The sequence below is a fragment of the Lissotriton helveticus genome, chromosome 6 (genome assembly GCF_964261635.1).
Source record: "Lissotriton helveticus chromosome 6, aLisHel1.1, whole genome shotgun sequence".
Classification (NCBI taxonomy): domain Eukaryota; kingdom Metazoa; phylum Chordata; class Amphibia; order Caudata; family Salamandridae; genus Lissotriton; species Lissotriton helveticus.
The window spans coordinates 244346934-244370288 of NC_136067.1; the positions used below are offsets into that span (position 1 = coordinate 244346934).

At 43.1% G+C, this 23355-nt stretch overlaps 1 protein-coding gene across 1 annotated transcript in view; it reads left to right on the forward strand.

Annotated features, from left to right (window-relative positions):
• OPN5 (opsin 5) overlaps positions 1–23355 on the forward strand; it is a 463602-nt gene that overhangs the window by 237623 nt on the left and 202624 nt on the right. Inside the window, exon 3 of the mRNA XM_078646756.1 lies at positions 5707–5826. Coding sequence (XP_078502882.1) covers positions 5707–5826 — 120 coding nt within the window. The remainder of the gene's footprint in view (positions 1–5706; positions 5827–23355) is intronic.

Consider the following 23355-nt stretch of genomic DNA (forward strand, 5'->3'; position numbering starts at 1 on the left):
GCAGAATCTACGGAAAGCCCAGAGGATATACACCGAGCACTACAACCAACGGAGAAAGGTGAAGAAACAGCCATTGAGAGGGGGGAATGGGTGAGAGTCAAATTAGCGTTATTGAAAAGAAAAGGAGACAGCAAGTACAGTCAACCACTTCAAGTGAAAGAAGTATACGATAGGGCGGCACTGCTCAGTGATGGTAATGTGTGGTCTCAAGATCACATGGCCAAATGCAACAAAATCCTAAGATGGTCCTCGGAGGAGAATGGAAGGACACAGCCAGACCAAGTGCAAAGAGAGATTGAAGGAACCACCCCTGCTGAAGAAGGAGATCAAGGAGCAGAAGGAAATGGAGAGGGGTTTGGAGACCAGGGACTGCCGGAGATGAGTGTAAAAGTAGAAAGGAGGAGTGTGACCCCGAGAAGAGAAGAACCGGATGCCTTGAGAGACCTAGTGGCGAGTCCTGCAGAGAACGGTACCGGCGAAGCCCCCTCCACTCAGGTAAGACGCACCCAGGTAGGCACAGCGGTGGTAAGACCCACCCGCTTCCGAGACTTTGAAATGGGGGGAAGCTATGTGTCCTAAGAGACTTATCAAGGACATGTTTCTTTTGTGAACAAAAAGCGGGAGATATGTATTGTTGCGCTTGTTACGCGTCCTACGTCATGACGTGGCGCGTGGGAACGTGAGCTGGGAGCGATCTGCGCATGCGTGGGCAGAAAGGGAAAGTGAATTAGAACGCCGGACGCTCGGCGCTCTCCTGGAGCTTTTGCAATTAAATAAACCAAGTCCTGCCCTCACTTACTTTCTCATGGCCATTTGGGCTGAAGGGAAAAGAGCACTTTCACAGAGTGGTCAGAAGGTGACCCTGAATGGGTTGGCGTGTAAAAGGAAGTGAATGTGGACTGTATAGTAGTTAATTTCCAGTCACTTCACACTGACAGATCGATATTGAGGTTTTTTAATGAGCAGTTTCGATCCCCTAGCCCTTATCAGGTTTTACCTTTAGGTTACTCCTGCAGGCTGATGGTTCTTTTTGTCAGGTACGGGAAAGCTAATGAACATCACCAGAGGCTGTGATTTCAATCTACAAAGTAGAAGTGTGGAATTAAAATTGAAGCGCTCACTTCCCTGAAAGAGTTGGACTGGCTTCCCACCCGCGTGTTTAGAGGTTCGGTTCTGTGAACGCATTCATAAGGGGAGGGTGTGAGTCTAATGAACTTTTGGTGCAGCTGAAGTAGGCTGGGTCTCCAAAGAGGGGTGTTTATATGCGCTCCGACCACCTAGGGTTCTGTTTGGAGAGACAGAGGCCAGGGTGGAAAGGGCTTAGAGTTATGTCATGGACATTGCTGGTGTCCAGCTAAACTCCTGAATCCAGACAGGCTCCCTACTGTAAATAATGTAGACATTGTCTTACTGCAGGAGACATGGGTAATCGAGGATGTTAGTATAAACGGTTTTCAATCTGTATGTAGACATGCTGTTCCATCTTGCGTAGGCAGAGCTAAGGGGGACTTCTGTTCCCTGTTAAATTAACAGGCACTTTGGTTATAACAAAGAGGCACTGATTGTCTTGCAAGGTGAATTTCAATGCAAGGATTTTCAGGAAATCCGATCCCTCCTCTTCTGGTTTGGAGACATCTTACGGAGAGGAACATATACATTTCCAGCATACACATGTTGGGTAGTCTGTGAATCGATAGTTGACCTCTAGATTCCTGTTTTTTGCCAAAGAATTGAATGCCCCGGGTGCCCCTCCCCTCACTACTGGTACGGGTGCTCAAAAGGGTAACAAGATCAACTACATCTTAGTGCCACAGGATATAGCCAAGCTAATACTAGACCATTATCTTTTGATCTCAAGTATTTGTGAGCACAACTCACTCACTTTAGCGTTGTACTGTATGGTGACGTGGAAAAAGGGACAGCAAGAGAACCTGGCCCTCTCTTACTCAAGCAGGATGGGTGTCTAGGTAAAATAGGAGTGGGTGTACAGGGATGCCTTTCTGGGTAAACCTGTGTGAGAGAACAGTGAGGCATTCTCAGTACTTACCCAGGAGGATGCGACACCAGAAAACATCCCTTATGCTTTTAGAACTGTATGTTCTGCAGTGAACATGTGGCTGAGGAAGTCCAAAGTCCCAAAGACACCACATAGGCTGGTTTAACCATGTTTGTACGATGGGCCACAAGAAATTGAAACTGGCTCTTTCTACTAGACCACACTCAAACAATGATATCATGAATGCCAGAAGAAGTTATAAATCTACTCTTGAGTCTAGGAGATCTTTCCTGAGTGAAAAGCTTGGGAAGAGCTGCACTGTTGTGTAGGGTTGTTAATCAGCCTCTTTTTATATGGTATGAGAGACCCTCCTTAGATACTGTCATCCCATTGGAGGCATGGGTTGCCCACTGCAATGGTATTTTTAATTCTGACAAAAGAGCTTCTAATAAAGAGGGTGAAGAGATAGTTTATGATAACCCAGAGCTGTGTTTCAACCTTTCCAACTCTATTGAATTCAAGGATGTAATCACTGCCTTAGGCAGCGTGCCGAAGGGAAAGTGCTTGGCCACAATGGTGTCACCCCTAGGTCGCTTCAAAGATAATCTTGCGCTGTGGGCCCCGATTTTGACAAATGTCTTTAAAGCTTCAATTGGGGGGAACTTATACACATGTCGAAGAAAATAGTGGTCCCCATATGTAAGAAAGGGGAATGTCATGATCCCTGCTGCTACTGACCTATTTTCCTCCTAGGCAGCTCCCTCAAGACAAAGTAAACTGGAGGATTGGCTGGAGGAAACCACATCCTTACCCAGTGTCCAATATGGGTTTTGTCATGGGCTGGGGTCAACCAGACAATTCTTGAATCTCCAGCTGGTCAGTGGCAAGTATGTCAAGGTAAGGAGAGGTTCCATTCAACTAGGGATTATGGACCTCTCCTCAGCCTTTGACATGTTAACAGATCTGAGCTCTGGGGGAATATGGCAAGGATGGGAGTTAACCAAGCCATAATTTGCTTGTTGCAACGGATGCATTGGGATTGTCTGATTAGAGTTAGGATTTGTACATAAGGCGAACATTGTTCAGAAATGAAATCCTCTATGGGGTCAGACCGGGGTGCCTGAAGGTTTAGTTATTGTTTTTTATTTACATCAATGACGTTGAGGTGAGCTTGTGTAAAGTAGGGAAATATCTCCCCATTGTGAAGTCAAGTGCCCTGCCCATTCTATTGTATGCCAATGACCTGGCCCTTATCTCAAGAACTGCAAAGGGTTTACAATGTCCTTTAGACTCTTTTTACAGTTTTATGGGGAGACTCGATTTACAAACCAATTTCAGCAAATCCTTTGCTATGAGTATTGTCTAAAAAAATGTAAAACCTGGATGTTCTATCTGGGTGGTACGCAAATTCAAAAGGTCAAAACATTTGATTTTGTTAGGCAGGCCTCATGACCAAAATATAACTTGGCACAGTCTATTTACCAATAGGGTTATCCAGTCCCAAAGAGCCATGAAGGTGATATTTACCTTTGCACGCCGGCTAGAGCATAAGTTGGGCACGAAATTGTTTGCATTTACAAAAGTAAGAGCCCTTCCGAAGCTTCATATGGAGCTGGAGTGTGGGGGTATAACAGTGCTGGCCCACTTGAGAAGGTCAAGAACAAGTTCTAAAGAATACTTCTTGCTGTTCAAGAAGCCACCCCTCTTTCATGTGCCACTCTGACGTGGGTCTGTACCCCTGGAGGACAGGATTAAGTTGGATCCTTTTTTACTCTGGGTCAGAAATTGGGGAAAAAGGGGGCTTCACTTTCAAAAGATGTACTGGTAAACTATCTTTCCCTGGATTATGACGAAATTCATCAAAGAGAACTCAATCATCCACCCCTCCCAATGCAGATTCCGCAGCAACCACAGCACTGAGACTGCCCTACTCACCACCACTGATGACATCCGCATCCTCCTTGACCAAGGCCACATCGCAGCCCCGATCCTACTCGACCTCTCCGCATCCTTCGATACTGTCTCCCACCGCACCCTCACCACCAGACTCCATGACGCCGGCATACAGGGAACCGCCCTTGAATGGCTCCGCTCCTTACTCATTGGTAGAACCCAAAGAATCAGACTACCGCCCTTCCTCTCCGAACCCACAGATATCAACTATGGAGTACCCCAAGGATCATCACTCAGCCCTACGCTCTTCAACTTCTACATGGCCCCACTCACCTCCATCATCAGACAGCACAGTCTCAGCATAGTATCCTAGGGAGATGCCACCCAGCTCATCTTCTCCCTCACCAAGGATCCTGTCACCACCAGACTCAGCTTCCAGGAAGGAATGAAGGACGTTGTATCCTGGATGAGCAGCAGTTGCCTGAATCTCAACTAGGAGAAGACATAAGTCCTCATCCTCGGATCCTCCACTGCATGGGACAACACCTGGTAGCCCACTGCCCATGGCAGCCCACCCACCCCCACGGACCATGCCCGGAACCTCAGCATCACGTACCCAATAGAAACATCTGATCTGCCGACCTCACCGAAACCCTGCGCATTCGCAGAGCCAGAACGGGTAGAAGAGACTTCTCCTACATTGCAGACAAGACCTGGAACTAGTTTCCGTCCGACATCAGACTCGCCTCCTCAAGACCTGGCTCTTTGACTGATGGGGGGCTGCTTACGCCCCCCAACACCTTGAGACCCTTGTGGGTGAGTAGCTTGCTTCATAATTCCTTGAGTGATTGATTGATTGATTGATCGCCAACCTCCATGTCATTACAAACACTGTTTCCAGCCCTTGTGTAAATGTTTTCTTGGTGTTTTGGGCACTGAGCACAGATTATGTGCCTAGAGCATGTCTTGTCATGCCCAGAAGGCTCTTTCTGAAGCAATGTCTAAAACCCACTGGACTCGGCCAATGTTTGAGCCAACTAAGCTCTTGAACAGTGGTTCAGGCTGCAAAGCATGCTTCTAGAACCTGTCTGAGGCAACCATTAACCAGTGATTTGTGGGGGCGGTGGCACGGTGCAGATATTGTCCAAAGGAGTATGGGCTAATCCACAGTGGCAAATTCCTACATGTTGCATTGTAGCTGAAGTTCGACTGCTTTAATTTGGAATTTATAAAATGGCAATCATTTTGAATCGAATTTCTTATTTGCATGCTGAAGTGTGACTCTTTTTACAGATATGATGCCAAAATACTTGTACAGTTACAAAGAGAACCAATAACCGGGCAACTATAAATCAAATTCTGCTTTTTTTTTTTTCAGAGCAAAATATGCTGGTGCATCTTACTGCCCGGGATCAGTTGTCCTTAGAATTTAGATAAAGACTTTAACCTTACTAGTCATTAACTGAGGTGTAATATACGTATAGCATACTAGCTAGATAGATAGATAGATAGATAGATAGATAGATAGATAGATAGATAGATAGATAGATAGATAGATAGATAGATAGATAGATAGATAGATAGATAGATAGATAGATAGATAGATAGATAGATAGATAGATAGATAGATAGATAGATAGATAGATAGATAGATAGATAGATAGATATCGGTCCGGTGGAAGAATCTAGTCGCTGAAAGCAATCTATGAACCACACTCCCTGTTGCAGGGTACAGATGAATATTTCTTTGAATTGTATTTTCCGATTTCTTTCAAGCTGCATCCTGTATGCATTTATGTACTCTGTTTTTCTTGCAGGTGTTCTGTCAACTGTGGGTAATGGATACGTTATTTTTGTATCTGCAAAAAAGAAAAAGAAGCTGAGACCCGCGGAGCTCATGACAGTCAATCTGGCATTGTGTGACTTGGGGATTTCAGGTAATTGTGCTGCCGATTCCACTTTTGTGTCTCGCCAGGGAACTTTACATTGTGTGATGATCGTCAAAGTCAGATAGAAAATCAGAGCATTGCTATCTGATTCTGCGACTGTCATCAACTCAAAAATACTGTGAAAATATATTCTGTTTTGCAGGAAAAGTATGAGTTCCTTCAAGTGCAACATAATAGCTTAAAAAAGACAATCCATTCAGCCAGTTGCCAAGTGCTGGCCCAAAAAAATCGAAATATTTCCTATGGCTATAAACTTATAGTTAAATCAATCAGCCAAATGATAAACCTTCTTTTTGATGTTGTAAAGGAACAATTACCTCTGCAAACAATGAACAAGCATTGGCAATGGTAATCGGTCTGGCTTTAAAGGAAGGTTGAATGGCAATATGAAACATTACAAGTAGATAGCATGGGAATGCGTATGAATTTTTGTGGAGGCAAAGAACTGCTGAATATTATTGGTGTAGGTTAAAAGGTCAGGGGACACTGTCAAGCCAAACCAAAAAATCTATGTAGGTTATTGATTACCCTCTTCCCATCTGTGCTGCTGCCAGAGAAACCACAATAAATGATCTAGTTGTCCAGGACACGATTTGCAATGCCATGTGTCTACTCCTAAATATTCAAGCTCAGTTTCTTGGATAAATAAACAAAATACTCACAGCTAGTAGACAGCAAGCACCTTTTTTGTGGACGCAAACAACGTCTACCCAATCAAATCATGTACCCTGGCTCCCAACATGTGGGCACAGCCAAATCCCTTCTCCTGGTGATTGTCACATAATTGTCTGATGACAGATGTGCTGTCAAGCTTGTTCATAAAAAGGAGGAAAATGGCATATCCTATAAAAATAAAATATGGTGCTACACAGCAACGGACATTTAACTTAGACAGGGTAGTTTACAAAATACAGCTCAGGGGGGGGGGCATCAACTCTGGAGAGCACTGCAAGAGAGTATGTAAAAGATGCAGCACCACAAGAAAATAAAATTGGCTGGTACCATCTAATGTAATTTTTTATGGATGACCTGAGGGTCAGTTTTAGTTCTGACATTGACCAAGAACTTTTTCTAAAAGTATATTGATAATGTATTTACTTATAGATGCTTTTAACTAGCCCCATTCATTCATTGATCTGTTATTCTGCCATTCACATTCTACTTTCACTCTGTACAGCATATAGCATGAGGCAGTGGGTTAGCCCACTCCAACCAGTGGCTGTGAATGATGCTGATATGCCCTAGTTGTGTTTTTCAAGACCAAAATATATTTTTGTTTTAGCCACTTTGTTATTTAGATTAATGAGAGCCTGGGGCTTTCCAAACAATACTTTTTTTTGCAAAACAAATATCTGAACAAAAGAAACAAGAAGTTTGGTTACCAACACCAGCCATATTGGCTTTGACAATGATTGTTTCTGCTGCACTCTCCTTCCTACCTCCAGTCAGTACTGTATTGAAGAACATCTTCAGAGAATCTTTTTTCTCCAACCTACCGACCACATGACACTGACAAGATCTTTGGTGATGGCACAAATGCACTATGACATCTTGATAAAAACTCATTGCAGGATGCCAAAGTCCACAAATCAGGCCGCCAGACCAGTGGCGACCGGCACAGGTAAGAGAAGAGGGGCGGTGAGGCGGGGCGGGGGGCAGAGAACTCAACATATGATAGGATCAGTTAAAATAAAAATCACTTACCTTGCTCTTGACACATCGCTGAGTTATTTCTTTTCTTTTTTCTTTTAATTTAACTCAGTTGTATGTTGAATTCCCCAACCACCACCTTACCTCACCGTTCTTACCTGTGCCAGCCGCCACTGCACCAGACTCTGTCTGAAGCTGAGAATGTTTGACCAAATAAAACCAGCCTTGAATGCACTACATTAGCACTCAGTAGAGGCTCACATCACGTTTGCAGCCCTCTGCTCTGCCTAGAAGAGGCCTTTTAAGTTAATGCTCCAAGAAATTCACAAAGACTCAAATCCTACTTCACCCCTAACAGAATCCTGTGGTCTGTATCTGCACCCCTGTTTACCCAAAGAGCATTCAATCAGATCAAATATGGGAGCATGAATCTTGGAGATCAGAGTTCTACTCTGTGGAACACATTGATTCCAAGCCGAAGGGCAGAGTCCACTACAGACATTTTCAGAAGTGTCTAAGCAAAACTCTTCCCAGAGAGGATTCTAAATCTCCCCGCTGCACATCATTGAATACTATTGCAGCACTCAGAAGTAACTGAATGCCACAACATGTCTTATTAGATAAATGCTTTCTCAAATTAATAGACAAAAATGGGTAAGACAAAATATGGCCAGAAAGCACTTGCCATTCAAATTAAAGAGCAGAAAGGAGAATGCAAAAATCTATTGATTGTTCAATGATAACGGATCAGTGTTACATCTATATAAAGCAATAGAAAACGTTTTCAATCCAGGATGGTAATAATCACAGGAGGTAACCAAGGCTTGCCTAGAAGTTTCCAAACACCCTCTTTTCATTATATTTAATTAGGTCAATTGAAATGTCAGGTCTATTTGTTGGAAGTCAAAAGTGCCATAATGCAATAAAGTATAACGGTCCAGGACGTCCTTGAGAGCGCATTCATTTTATTTATGCTTGTTCTATAGTGCTAATGGTGCCCAATGTGCTTTGAGAGCTTCCAAAAGAAGAGGGGTATGACAGAGGATCTTGTTGTAAGACTGTCAGATGACATTCTGGCAGCATATACCAGCAGCTGGTACTGGAAGTAGATCAGTCAGTTGTGATGAAGATCAAGGGCCTGGAAGAACAGGTCACTTCTTTGAGAAACACTGCATCACAATGCATTAATTGTACACAACCCAATTACCTCTCCTATAACTCAGTGATGTTTTGCTCTCCTTGATCCAGCGTAGCACTCTGCTTCCTTTTGGCTAGATGTGCGCTGGACAAACACCACGTACATACAACCATACATACATTTTCAAGGATTCCCAAATTACATAAAGTTCCTTTCAGTGTTAAGGGATACAGAATTGTATCACAAGCAGTATAATGTAAGTCTATGATTGGACAACTTTTAGTATCTGTATGGTACCAAGTAGTTTAATAGATTTGAAGGTGCATGTCCAGCCATACGTGCAGGGAATAAGGCCTATTTTGCAATTTCTTTCTAGGTTGGGATTCAGTGGTGTGCCATCATTATGTCAGGGTTATGGCCAGTTTGCTTTGAGACAAGACCAACAACATAGATATGAACTCTTTTAGGCTTGTTCCTCTTTATTGATGAAATCCTGATTTATTTGTGACAAGATGAAAACATCATCTGCCTCATGGGCTCAGAGGTGTGTGATTACCCAGAATGTTTCTATTTTGAGCATGTCTATCTCTCGAAATGGATTAGTTATAGAGACAGATTGTGGGTGTGATGTAAATGACACCACCCTGGATTGTGTGACTGTTGCAAGGGTCATCTGGGTACAGGATCCCCAGGCAAGCTACTGATGTGAGGTGTCTTCTATAATTCAGAAACTACTCTTTTATACAAAGTAAACTCAGCATGATTGGAAGTCTTGACCTACCAGTGTAAGAGAAGAAAACTGGGTCAAACCCATTGTTAATGATAATGAGCCTCTCCCCAGCATTTTGGTTTTTGAAAAACATTTATTGAGATTACCAGAGGTACAAGTTTGTAAGATACAACAGAGATATGGGTGTTGGTGCTTGGGTGATAAGTGGGGCTCATACATTTGGTCAATATAACACTATACCTAGTGTTTTGAACCTCCCCGAAGCATTATCAGGAGTTAAGGATAATATATGTTTGAGAAGATAAATGTGGATAGATAGCATGAGAATCTATATGTCCAAACCCTTGGTCAGGCATCTAGCTTCTCCCTACCCCTACAGTGATATTGGAATTACATAGCTAGGAGGCTCTGAAGTTACCTCGTTGATGTTACTACCCAGCAGATCTCAGCGGGGTGGGTGTGATAGGGAAGCAAAGATTCCTGTTTTGTTAAAATTATTCTTTGAGTCAGTCCTACTCATTGCCTACGAGGGAACAGAGCTGCCTTTACTTATCCCGAGCACCAGCACTAGCACCGGCCGAGCACAGGAGCGCCGCAGGAGCACCGCAGGTCACACCGCCACCAACCGCGCCGCCGCTCCGGGACTACATATCCCGGCAGCCTTTGCGGCGGCGCGTTGCCCTGACGCGAATAGAGCGCCAGGAGGGGCCTTCAAGAAGCTGAGCCCTCAGCGTTGCGGGACGCGAGCGGGACGCCCGGGGCTAAGCCCGGGCAAAGGGCGGGCCCTCAGAGGCTGGAGGAGCCTGGGCTGGGCCATACACCTTGTATCTGGTATCGGACATATGGACACCTGAACTGTAAGCCTTGGTGTTATACATTTAGTATTCTTTTAAACTCTAAAAGTGGTGTGTTTTCCTGACTATCACCCGTTATTGCCCGCTATTTAAAAAGACGTTGACCTGAGGGTGATAAGAGTGTGTAATTGTTCCGGTCAATATATTTATTTTCTCTGAAGGGGTGTTGACATGGATTGTCGTGAGACTAGAAGTATGACCGCAGGGGATGCAAAAAAGTTGACAGGTACCCTGGACGACTTTATAGTCCGCACTAACCTATTAATTGATGAGGGGATAGTCTTAATGGAGAGAAGGGTGTCCCAAGATTTGGCCTCAGCCAAAAGGTCTTCATTAGGCCTTATTGCTGAGGCACGAACCCCCGACAACTCAACATGTATTAACACTTTAGTCCAGATTAATGTCAATGCACAAAATGAAAAAAGTCCACAGCTGGGTCCTGGTTTTCTCCCACATTCTCATTCCCCGATTGAAGATCGATTGGGAAATAATGTTGAAGCCCCAAAGGCGAATACCCGATCTGTGACCCCTGATATCGACTCGAGAGGTCAGATCGAGGGGGCGATTCCCAAACGTAAGCCCATCAAGACGATTTCCCATAAAGTTAGGAAGGTAGATACCAACCCTAACCAAATGAGAACTAGGGAAGAGTCCGTGGCTGCTAGCGGGGATTTGGCTGTAGGAATAGATGATATAGGGGACGGCCAGCCGGTAACTGTTGGTGTATCATTGGCCCTTCCTGATGACACACTTCCAGATAGTAGTTTGGATGATATCCTGGAAGTGAGTATGGAAGAAGATAAACTGGCCGATACTTACCTTGAAGGAGGAGAGGCGAGACAGACAAGTAGTAACATCTTAGAAATTTTAAAAACGCTTCTCGCACCCTTAGAGGCAAGGCTACACTCCCTAGAAATTGTGCTTAAAGACATCCATAAGGACATACGTGCCCCTAGTTTTTCTCTTAATAATAAGGCCCCACATACAACGTCTAACGCACGTAAGCAACCATCGGCCACTAAAAATGCAGGCTTGGGTAGAAACACCGTGCCAAAAAATCCCTCGATAAACCCCCCAAATACTTCACATCTAGGAGGAGTTAATGTTAGCACACCTGAACCCAATAAAATACCAATTCCGGCCAAACCCAAAGATACCACCCAAGTTAAATTCAAAGACTCAGTTCCCTTGACCCCGAAGCCAGATTTAGCCCCACTAGAAAAGGTGGAGTCACGCAGAAATATTCACCTTCCTCCGGATGCCTGCCCATACGTAGTGGTCTTGACTGGGGTAACGGAATTGACATCTCCCCATGTGGAATCTTTTCAAGCCCTAAAAAATAAGGTGTGCCACTGGCTTTCTAACAATCACCCCCTACCCGCAAACATGCCCAGCAACATCTTAATGGTAGAGAGAACCCCTTGGGTGGGTGGAAATAGTAAAAGAACACAAGGGGATTGAATAGTGGTAACTTTTGAAAATCCGCAGGTCGTGGAACACATTTGAAGAGGGACCTCTCGCTACCATGCCAGCACAGTTACCGCCAGGCCACTGTCATATTTTTATTTGCCCATGAGCAAGGGTATAAAAGATGGAGCTGGCTAAGGGAGTCAAATGAACATAAGGGAAGGAGGAGGTATGACCCCCCATGGGACTTGCATTCCCACGGACGGGGTGGTGGTGGTGAGGAAGGCTGGAATCTGGCTCACAGAAGAGGTGGTAGATCTACCTATGGCCAAACCCCTCAGGTTAATAGCTGTATTGGCGTAGGGACACCAAATGGCCACGCAAATAGCTACGCCCAGAGTGCCCTTAGCCATGAGAACTTTTTTAACATCCCAAAGGCAAATCGATATAACTGTCTGTCTGACCTAGGCTGGGTGGATTGACAAACAAAGGGCTCAGTGTCTGGTTTGATGGAAAACATCCACTCCACCCCACCCCAACATGTAACACTTGTTCAGAACGTGCAGGCGACAAATACAGACACTGGACCGCCAGTTTCAGTTTCTAACTGGTGTACAGATGGCGGGAACTCAATACCAGCAAAAAGGGCTAAAGTAAGAGGGAAAGGAGAGTTAATTGTGGCCACATGGAACATTGCAGGTCTTAGGAATAAAGTTGATGACCCCATATGGAGGGACTTTATAAGCACCATGGATATTATTGGGCTACAGGAAACCTGGGACACACAAAACATACTAACAATAGATGGTTTTACAACTTTCTTTCTACCAGCTGTTACCTCCACCCGGGGACGAGCACGGGGGGGGTTTGGTTACTTTGGTAGCTGCTAAAATTTCAGGTATTTATAAAGAAATAGACACTGGTTGTCCCTATTGTCTGGCAGTCCAAATAACCCGTAAGGGTCATTACAATGTCCTGGTTGTGAATTTTTATAATTCTTTTGATAGGGCCTATCCAACAAGTAATCTGACAATGTTAAACTCTTTTCTCACAAAATACAAAGAGATGTCGGAGTCTCAATTCACCATTATGTTAATGGGGGACTTCAATATTCATGGCTGTCCAGATAAATGTCCACCAAATGTTTTATTTGCCCCCCCTGAACAAGGGGATATTCACTTTGAGCACTCGGACCAGGGCATTTTTCTGGAAGCCATGTTGGCTGAAAACGGCTTAATGTTACCCACCGGGGGAGGCATGGATATTCCCACATTTAAGGGGCATGGTAGTGGTTCAATAATTGATTTTATTTTTTTAAGTAGTACTTGTGGCAGCCATATCATCAGTTATTCCGCTGTGTAGTCTCATTTTAGTGATCACAACCCAGTTCTGTTAAGTGTAAGAGATGTAATTGTCATAACCGAGAGTAGGCTGAATATGGTTGAGAAATGTGATATTCGGTTAACTGACCAAGCCCGCAGAATTAAATGGTGCAAGATAGTACCGGATGAGTTCTTCTCAAATCTCTGTAGTAGTAGCCGGGATGAATTGGACCTCTGTATGGACGTAGACGCAGGGGATAAGGAAGTTGTGGAGGTGTATCAAAAGATTTGCCTCCAAATTGTATCTAATCTGACACGCAACAGCAAAGGTAAAACCCCTGGGAATGTAGGCTGGTTCGATAAAAATTGCTCAGTGGCCAACCAAAAACTTAGGCTGGCCCTTAAATGCAAACCAGTGGATAGATTGCTTGTGGCTACTCTCAGAAAAGATTACAAGGTAGTTGTTGAAAGGAGGCGACGGGAGATTAGAGAAGACGCCTGGGCTGAATTAACATCAATTGCGTGCTGAAAAATAGTGCCAAGTTTTGGGCCGTGGTTAATCAACCTTACTTTGCTGACTCTCGTAATCACGAATTGGACTGTGGGATACAAGAAGATAAATGGTTTTTGCACTTTAAGTCAGTCTATGAACAGGAGAACTTGGGGGCTGAGGCTTCGACCACTTTTACCAGGCTCCCTTACACTTTAGTAGTAAATGAAGGTGAGGTGGCCGAAGCAATTTGTAAAATGACCAGCAACAAGGCTCCCAGGCCGGATGGTGTTCCTTCTGACCTTTTTAAATCTAACATAGCATTTTGGTCCAAAATTTTAGCAAATGTTTTTAATAGAATTTCCAAAACAGGCATTCCGGAGACTTGGTCCCAGTCGGTGATTGTGCCCATTTATAAAAAAGGTGAAAGGGGTGATCCGGGCAATTACCGCCCAATCTCACTCATTGATTCAGCTGTAAAGGTCCTAGGTAGAGTGGTCTTATCCAAACTAACTGATTGGCTGGAGGAAACCAACACCCTCTCTGCCTTACAATATGGCTTCAGAAAGGGGCGAAGCACAATAGACCAAAGTTTAAATCTGCAATTGCTTATCGGGAAGTACACAATAGCGAAGCCAGGAACATTGCATATTGCATTCATGGACCTGTCCTCGGCTTTCGATCGAGTAAACAGGTCCAAGTTATGGGGCCTGCTTCTAAAGATAGGAATAGATGCTAATATTGTGTACTTCCTGGCAGACCTCCATAGGGACCTCACAGCTACGGTGAGATACGACCGAAAAGGGAATTGCACAGGCAAGATTAGAATCACCAATGGTGTACGGCAAAGCTGTATTTTAGCCCCCTTGCTATTTACACTTTATATCAACGATCTGGGCGGTGTTTTAGGTGCAGCATGCAAGGACATACCACGGGCAGGGAAGTTTCTTATACCGGCATTATTATATGCGGATGATGCCGCCCTTTTAGCTCGGACCGCAGTGGGACTCCAACGTCTTTTAAATTCATTTTATGTGTTCATGTTTTCTCTTGATTTAAGTGTCAACTATGGTAAATCTCATGTAATGGTGGTGGGCCCGAAAGGCAGGGTGTTGAAGAATGTAAAGACAATGCAATGTAACGGCCACAAACTGACAAGAGTCTCCAGGTTTCCTTAACTGGGGGTTGTATTCGATGACAGTTCTACCTGGCACCCCCAATTGCTGGAGAAAAAAATGCCTTTGTCCGCTCCATTCTGGCAGTTTGGGGTTTTTCCCGCAAATTGGGGGTAAAACCCTTGCAGGCAGTTTTGAAGGTATATGCTGCAAAATGTATTGCCATTGCTATGTATGGTGCAGATTTGTGGGGCTTCAGACCAGTTAAGATGCTTCAGGTAGCGGAGGACAATTTTCTGAAATCGATTCTATCCTTGCCACGTTCCACGGCCGGTTTCATAGTGCACCAAGAATGTGGCATAGATTATTTGGAAGATCGAATCGCAGTGGCCCCCTTACTGAAATGGATTTCAGTTTGGCTGAACCAGGAACTGGAGGTGAACCACGAAGTTTTAAAGGATTGTCTTACACTAGATCACTGGGACTTTATTCCCTGGCTAAAATATGTCCAACAACTATCTATAACATTAGGTCGGCCTGAATTGTTCACTGAGCCAGCCAAACTTGTGAAAGGTGACCTGAAATGGGTTAAAAACACCTTTATGTTGAACAGAGGGGTGGATAGAGAAGGTCTTGAGTTGGTTAAACCAACCGTGAGAACTCACCAGTTGATTGTATCCTCAGGGTGTGACTTGGAATTATATTTAAAGGTTGTTAACATTCCCAATCACAGATATCTTTTAACAAAGTTCAGGTTAAACAAAATTCATTTCCTGATCTCGGGTCGGCCCTGTTGGACTAAGCCCTCAGACATGGATCTATGTAAATGTGACGGTTTTTCCCTCATGGATACTGTTCATTTTCTGTTTTTTTGTGGTCACTTCACAGATATAAGGAAAAAGTTTATCATACCTGTATTAAAGGGGAAAGGGTTTAGACAAGTGAAGCCCGCATTACTGTACCTTCAATTACTGTCTAATACATGGGAAATTTACAATATGGCCACATTTTTTACCATAGCTATGAGACTTAGCAAAAAGATTAACTGGTCTTAGATGAAATATTGCTTATGGCAAGTTTTTATATTATGCGTAAAATGATTTTATCCTCTTTCTTAAATATCTTGGCATATTGCACACACTTTTAAAATGACACTATGCGTTCATATTTTATATACTTTTTATTGGGTACTCTGTTTAATTGTATTGAATGTCATTGTGTCCTCTGGTGTTTTTGGACCTTTATGTTTACATTTGTATACTTTTGTGGTTTTTGTTATGAACCGAATACAGTATTTTTGACTGACTGACTGAGTCAGAGGAGTTCAATGGATAGAATTCAGAGTTCAAAGTTATTGGTACCTTAGGCTAACTTCCATGCATTAGTATATTAACCAGTGCAAAAGTGTGTGTGCTCACTTCCTAAAACATGGTAAAATTGGCTTACCTGTGATTGGAATTATTTAATTTACCGATAAGACCCTAGTCAATTTGTATTTAATATACTCTGGGCCGGTAAGTGCTACTGGTGGGCCTGCAGCACTTTTTCTGCTGCTCACTTAAGTAGCCCTTTAAATCATGTCTCAGTCCTGCCATTGCAGTGTGGGTCCAGCTGTAAACTGGAAATTCGAATTGGCAAAATAAACCCCGTTTTTAATACATGCAAGTCACCCTGAGGTAAGCCCTAACAACTCACTGAACAGGTTGGACAAGTAGTTTAAGTTTTACATGTCGAAGTAGTGAAATATTCACAAATTTGTTTTTCACTACAGTGATGCTTACCTCACCCATGGGAAACATTGGACTACCTTGTTACATTTAATAAGTAATAATCTTTGTTTGGGAACAGTAGAAGTATCATGTTTGGTTTTTACAGAATTGTAATTTTAAATCCTCCTTAATCGAAAGTGGGATATTAAGTCACAATTCTGAAAATGTCCTTATAAGAAAGTGGACATTTTCTTGTCCTAATCATTTGGTGCCTGCAGCCTGCCTCCTGGGTCACATGACTGTGTAGTTGGCAGTTGGCTTCTGTGTATTCCACCCTGACAGTCACAAAATAGGCAGGCTGGGTGTTGCAGGATGGGTGGGGCAGAGCTGTGCATAACCTCACTTGTAATTCAAAGACATTGCCTCAGTACACACACAAAGACCTTCACACTAGCCTTTTGTGACTCTGGACAGAAGCACCACAAGAGCTTTTACAACATCTTATCTACTGGTGGGCGCTTGAGGGCAGGCAGGCTAAGCAATTTTCTGTGACCGGAATTCCATTTTTGCACACGTGAAAGGAGACATTCAGCCCCATCTGTTAACTGAGTTCATATGCTTACCCTGTGCCAACAGTGCGTAATAACATGTTTTCACATAGCGCACCATGACCTAGGCATCCATAGACTTCTACAACTGTGGCAGCATAGAAAATATTATCTGTCTAAAAAAGCATATTGTTGTAAAAATAGGTGTAAGATTCTGAAGCTACTTTCTTCAAAAGAGGGTAGCGAATAATCTTTTTTTGGTCAGTGCTCTTATTATTTATTAGAATGTGGTGGTGTTACAGTCAACATGTCTGCCTTGTTGTAGTTTCAGAGAAGCTCAAAAGACTATTAGGGAACATTTAGGCAAAAGCGAAGCTTAACCAGGAAGCTCATGACGATCATATGACTTAGTCAGGGGAACTGCTCTGTCCAGACTGTGCTCATGGCTGGCCCTTCGGACCACACAGAATCCCTCCTGCTCTTCAGTTTACTTCTGAGCATCGGTGCTGCTCTCTATATTTTGGATGATCATGGAGGGTTGGGCTGGGAGTTAAACGGTATTGGGGGCCTGAGCGGTGGAGGGGTGAATGCACTACACAACATTCAAATGCTTCCTCCTCGTGGCAACATTTATGTAAACAGACACCTCCTCTAGGAAATGATGTAGTGACTTAGAGGTGAACAACTTAAAAGAGTCACATACCTTTAAACATATTTTTATTGATCCTCCCACAAAAAAGGATTGGGAGGACACTGTTGACTGTTTTTGTAGTGTACAGTTTTGTGTTGATATATCGCTTACTACCACTAACAAGGCTTTGAAGCGCTTTGTTAACGAGTAGTACGCTACTCCGTGGGACCCATTGTTATATTGTTTTCATCGGGTGGGGTATTTAGAACTGCGCGGATACTTTGAAGATTAGGGTTTGGGTAAATTAATGGGCATGATTTTAATGTATTATCTCTTAACAGGACTAAGTGGAAAGCACTGTGGGTGATTATCTGTATGTGTGGCTTATCTACACCTTCACCAACGACTTCTGATCAGGACTGCTGCCTCCCATCTTCCGTCTGGCACTTTGAGTTCTACAAGTACTATTCTGTTTCAACTCATCTAAACTTTCTAACCTCTTCTCTCTTCTATCCCACCATTATCCTTTTCAATCCAACTAACATACTAATATGTCCATCGCTCAAATTAACTCATACTGCCCTATACTAATTCCCTAGTATTCTTTTTTGGGTTCCGGAGTAGTGTGCCACTCACCGAAAAGCTCCTTGATGCCTCGTATGGGGTAGTAAGTGTTATTCAAATACAATTAAGCTCTTGTTTTAGATTAATTATGGATGCCTAGTAACATCTGCTTGAGGCTATAATTGTCCTAATGGAAGGCAAGGTACGTGATGTTGTTTTTTATTAAAACAAGCCATAGATATTAATGGGGACTTGTTTTTACATTGTCCAACTCCTAACCAGCACACTTTCTCACAACAAATGCTATTGTAATACATGGGGTGCCAGTCACTTTTGTTTAGGAACTGCACTGATTTTGAAAGTTTGTAATCCATGTTTGGAGAGGAATATAGTGGGAGGAGATTTTACCTTTTTCTTTCAGTGTTTAGATTCATGTTTTACTAAAGGAAGTGCTGTTTCCTCGCAGTCCACCCTCAGGTCAATGCAATGCACTGTTACCAGCCAGTTATACAAAAATAACACTTTTAATAAGCACTTCTCAATGCAGTTGTTGTAGCACCCAGGAAAATATGCTGCAACGCAAAAAATGTATAGGGTCCCAAAGGCAAGACCTATTACGTTGCAAATGCTTGTTCTAAATTAGTGTGTGATTTTTCTTGTGTTGTGTTCTCATTTTATTGCGTTTTGAGTGTGCATGAATGGTTTACACATTGCCCCTAAGTTACGCCTGACTGCTTTTGTGACAGAGGGTTAAGCAGTGGTTAATATAAGGACTTTTATTTACCCTGGCAAAGATTGTTGCTGTTGCTTGAGAACAGCTTATACCACCCTCAAACAATAGCCTACATTTCACACAATTCATTTGAGTCTAAACAGTATATCTCTATCTACTCCAAATCCAAAGTTAACACTTATTCATTATAATAAGGTAACCCAGTGTTAGCCACTGGGGGAGACATGCCTTACAGTAGTAAAAAACGACTTTAAGTGTTTTTCACTACCAGGAAATGTAAAACTTAAGCACACATGTCCTACCTTTTCAATACAATGCACCTTGCCCTATTAGCCTTAAGGGCCTACCTTAGGGGTGACGTATATGTATTAAAAAGGTTTAGGCCTGGGAAAAGGTTTATGGTGCCAGGTCGAAATGACAGTTTACAAAATGCACTATAGGCTACAGTGGCAGCCTAAGCCATGTTTTAAAGTGCTACTTTAGTGGGTGGCACAAGGAGTGCTAAATGGCCACTAGTACAATTTCATCTACAGGCTTTGGGTACTTGTAGTACCATATACTAGGGACTTACAAGTAAATTAAATTTGACAGTCTTATGTAGACCAACTTCACCAAGTTTTATGGGGAGAGCACAAGCACTTTAGCACTGGTTAGCTGTGGTGGGGAAACAGCGTTTATAACGCTGTCAATACCACGCGGGTAGGTAACAACGCGGACGTTACATCGTCCGTCTTATTACCACGCATAGCATTACATTGCAAGTCGTTTCTAAGACATGCGCTAGATGGCGCGCAACACCAAGGAACGTGTTGGATTTTAAATCCAACACATTCCCTACTGTTGCGCTAACTGGAGTAGGAATAGTAATTTATACTATTCCTAAATCCAGCGTGCCATCTAGTGCAAGTCGTAGAAATGACTTGCGATGTAAAGCCATGCGTGGTAACAATGCGGACGATGTAACGTCTGCGTTGTAACCTACTGCGTGGTAATGTATGTTGTAGTAACGTCACACGTTCGCTGTGGTTACATGCACACAGAGTCCCAAAGCCAACAAAACCGAATTCAGCAAAACAGGAGGGATGAATTAAAAAACTTTGGGGTGTGACCCGGCAGAGAGGGTCATGTCTACAAGTACACTTTATTAATGAGCAGTGTATTTGCCATTTACATTGCATTTTCCTATACTCTGTTCCAGAACCTGGCACTTTGCATTGTTCCAGAATTTTGTTTGTGGTTGGCACTTGAAAGGTTGTTTTATTTGAAACAGGAGCTGCTCTTGATTAGGTGTCAAATGAAAATTATGGGGATTTCACAAGCTCCTACACTCATTTGGTGTGATGGGCCCCCAGGCTTCATTAAACTGGAGCGCATCCCTAATCCACGTATGCAGTGTGAGTGCAGTCATGGCCCTGCATGGCAAACAATATGCTGCACATTGTCACTAACTACTGCGTGTGATGTGTTGCCATTGTGATGTCTTCTCCACTCTGAAAGTAACGAATTTGCTCCAGTGAAAAAGAAACCCTACATCTGTTTTTGTCACTCAGCATTCAGGTAGAGCTAGAAAAAACATAAATGTACATAAGGCAAGAACCGGGAAAGGACCAGGAAAAAGAAAACCTGTGAACAAAGAGATCAGAGTGAGAGAGAGGGAGTGGAAGAGAGAAAGTTAGATTATAAAGAAAACATTTTAGAGACAGGGAAAAAAAGAGAAAAAAAGACATTCAGCAGCAGTAGGAAAGTGCGAGAGAGAGTGAAAAGATGACAGGCTGCAGATAGAGTGAGTAGCACAGTGTGACAAAGAAGAGGGAGAGGTAGGAAGGTTGTCTGTATTTATAAAGCGCACTATCAAGTGCTAGGGCATCCTGGTTCTAGGTAGGGGTGTGTGCCTATGGTAGGTTGGTTAATTTAAAAGCCAGGTCTTCTTGGTAGTGATGAAGAGAGTGAGACAGCTGAGAGAGTTCCAGAGAGATATGGACATAGGTGTTAATGAGTTGGAGACAGGTGAGAAGGTTACAGCACAGAAGAAAAGTGACAAGAGACACATAGGGGCCAGCAGGTAACATGGAAAATTGAGAAATTAAAGATAAGAAGATGTAGGGCACAGACAGGAAAGGAAAGAAATCAGGATACTAGAGAAGAAAATGGACGGGACAGGACATGGAGGAGAGCTGAAGTGAGCGACCAAGCAAGGGAGAAGGCTAATATAGCAAAGATGAGAGGATCAGAGAAGGGGAAGAGACAAGGTACAGAAAGTTGACAAGGAGATGGGAGTAGAGAATTATGGGTAGAGAAAGAAAATCTAAGGGAATTAAGACAGAAGAAGAAAATGACTTACCCAGGAGAGCATTCAGCCACTACCCAATCTTTTTTCCAATTGTTAGAACAAAGGTCTGAAGATAAATTCACAGTTTTGCATAACAACTCAATACCCTCAGACAAACAGAGTAAAAACACAAACTGTGCATGTGTGAGGGTCTAGTTGTCAACATTAGCAAAAGTACTACTTGAATTTCAAGAGTGCTGATAAACAACACTGTGTTAGAGAGGTGAGACCTGAAATTGTGGTCTCCAGCCCTCCAGAAGAGCATTGTACAGCAGCACGCAGAGACAATAGTTTATTTTACTTATTTATTTATTTTATTTTATGCGATTCTATATAGCGCAAACTTTAGCCAAATATGTCAGAGCGCTTTACATAAGAACCAGTTGCAAAACATAAAGACTAAGGATTACATGCGTTACATAAAAGATACAAACAGAAAAAAAATTGCAAATGTACAAGATGTAAAGTCACACAAGGAAGAGATACACACAGAAAGAAAAATTGCAAATGTACAAATAGTAAACTCACTCAAGGAAGAGATACAAATGGATACACCGCCACTTCACCGTTTTAGGTGATTTTAACCTGCACATAGATGACAATATGTGCGCAAAAGCCAGGTCTCTAGTAGAAACTATGGCGGGTATAAACTTGGTTCAGAAAGTACAAGGTCCTACCCATATTGCTGGCAACACCCTGGACCTTATTTTCTCTAACCTACCAGGTATCACTATCCTAGCACCCCTTCCTTTGACATGGTCAGACCATTTTATTATCCCTTTTAATCTTAAATTTCTTTGCCCTCTAAACTCACATGGCAGGACTAAGAATATAGGAAGAAAATGATTCAAGGTCACATGCTGCACGCTTGAACCTGCTCTGGCTACACTCAATTGGCAACCCTCCAATGACTTGAATGCCGATGTTGAGAATTTTAACCGCCATCTCACTACCGCCATTGAGATTATTGCCCCACTAACTACCTTCTGCTCTGCCAGAACCAAACCGTCAGCACCGTCGTTCAACCAGACATTACAGGAAGAAAAAAGCAAATGTAAAAAGCTTGAGCACCAATGGCGTCGCACCTATGATCCGACTGATAAATCACTCTACAAAGATTCATTAAAAAAGTTCCATAACATTAAGAAATCTACTATGAAAGAATATTTTTCAGATAAAATTAATTCTGCGGACAATTCGGCTAAAACCCTCTATCAGATAGTGAAAGATTTTACCAAACCCTTATTCACTCGACTGAGCCATGTCAAGAGCTCTGTGACAGTCTTTCAAACTTTTTCCCCGAGAAAGTTTCTGACATTTTCTCATCTTTCAATATGGTTGATAGGACAAATGAAGACTTTTTATCCCTAAACTTTAAACCTACTGGGGATAAAAGCTTACACATGTTCAAACCTATCTCGCTGGACTTGGCCCTACAAAAAATCAGCTTTGCAAGTCTGGCTCCCCGCTAGACCCCATGCCCGCACAGGTGTTCACAGATGTAGCACCATCGGTTGTACAACCTTTGGCAACTCTATGGAACACCTCTCTCCAGTCTGGTCATTTTCCAGAGGCATGGAAACAATCCATATTGATTCCTCTGCTGAAAAAGCCTGAGGCGGACCCGGCGGTGTATAGTAACTATCGCCCAATATCGCTTCTTCCTAAACCAGCAAAAAGTTTGTCCAAGAACAACTCTCCGACTACTTAGAGTCTAATGAGCTTCTACATGATTCACAATCCGGATTTAGGTCCGGTTATAGTACAGAGACGGCCCTTCTGGAGGTCACTGAGACTATAAGGGAAAGTGTGGACAAGGGAGAGGTAGCCATGTTAGTGCTCCTCCACCTGTCCGCAGCTTTCGATACTGTCTCCCACGATATACTGCTGGATAGGCTACAGGAAGTTGGGATCTGTGACACCCCCCTTGCGTGGATAACATCCTTTCTTACAGACCGAACACAACCGGTGTGGTGTCGTCCTTTCTGGTCTAAAGAAAAAAAAACTTTAGTTGTGGCGTTCCGTAAGGATTGGCCCTTAGCCCGCTGTTTTTTAACATCTACCTTGCACCCCTAGCAAAGGTGATAGAGGCACTCGGGTCAGAGTGGTCTCCTACGCTGACGATACTCAGCTTATTTTTTCTTTTAGAGACCACTCGGTCCACGGACTGGAGAAGTTTAAAGCATGTCTCTCCAATATAGTCGTATGGATGTCTAAGAACACGCTTAAACTTAACACCGATAAAACTGAGGTGCTTTTTTTTAATCAAGCGACCTCCCTATTACCTGCCAAATGGT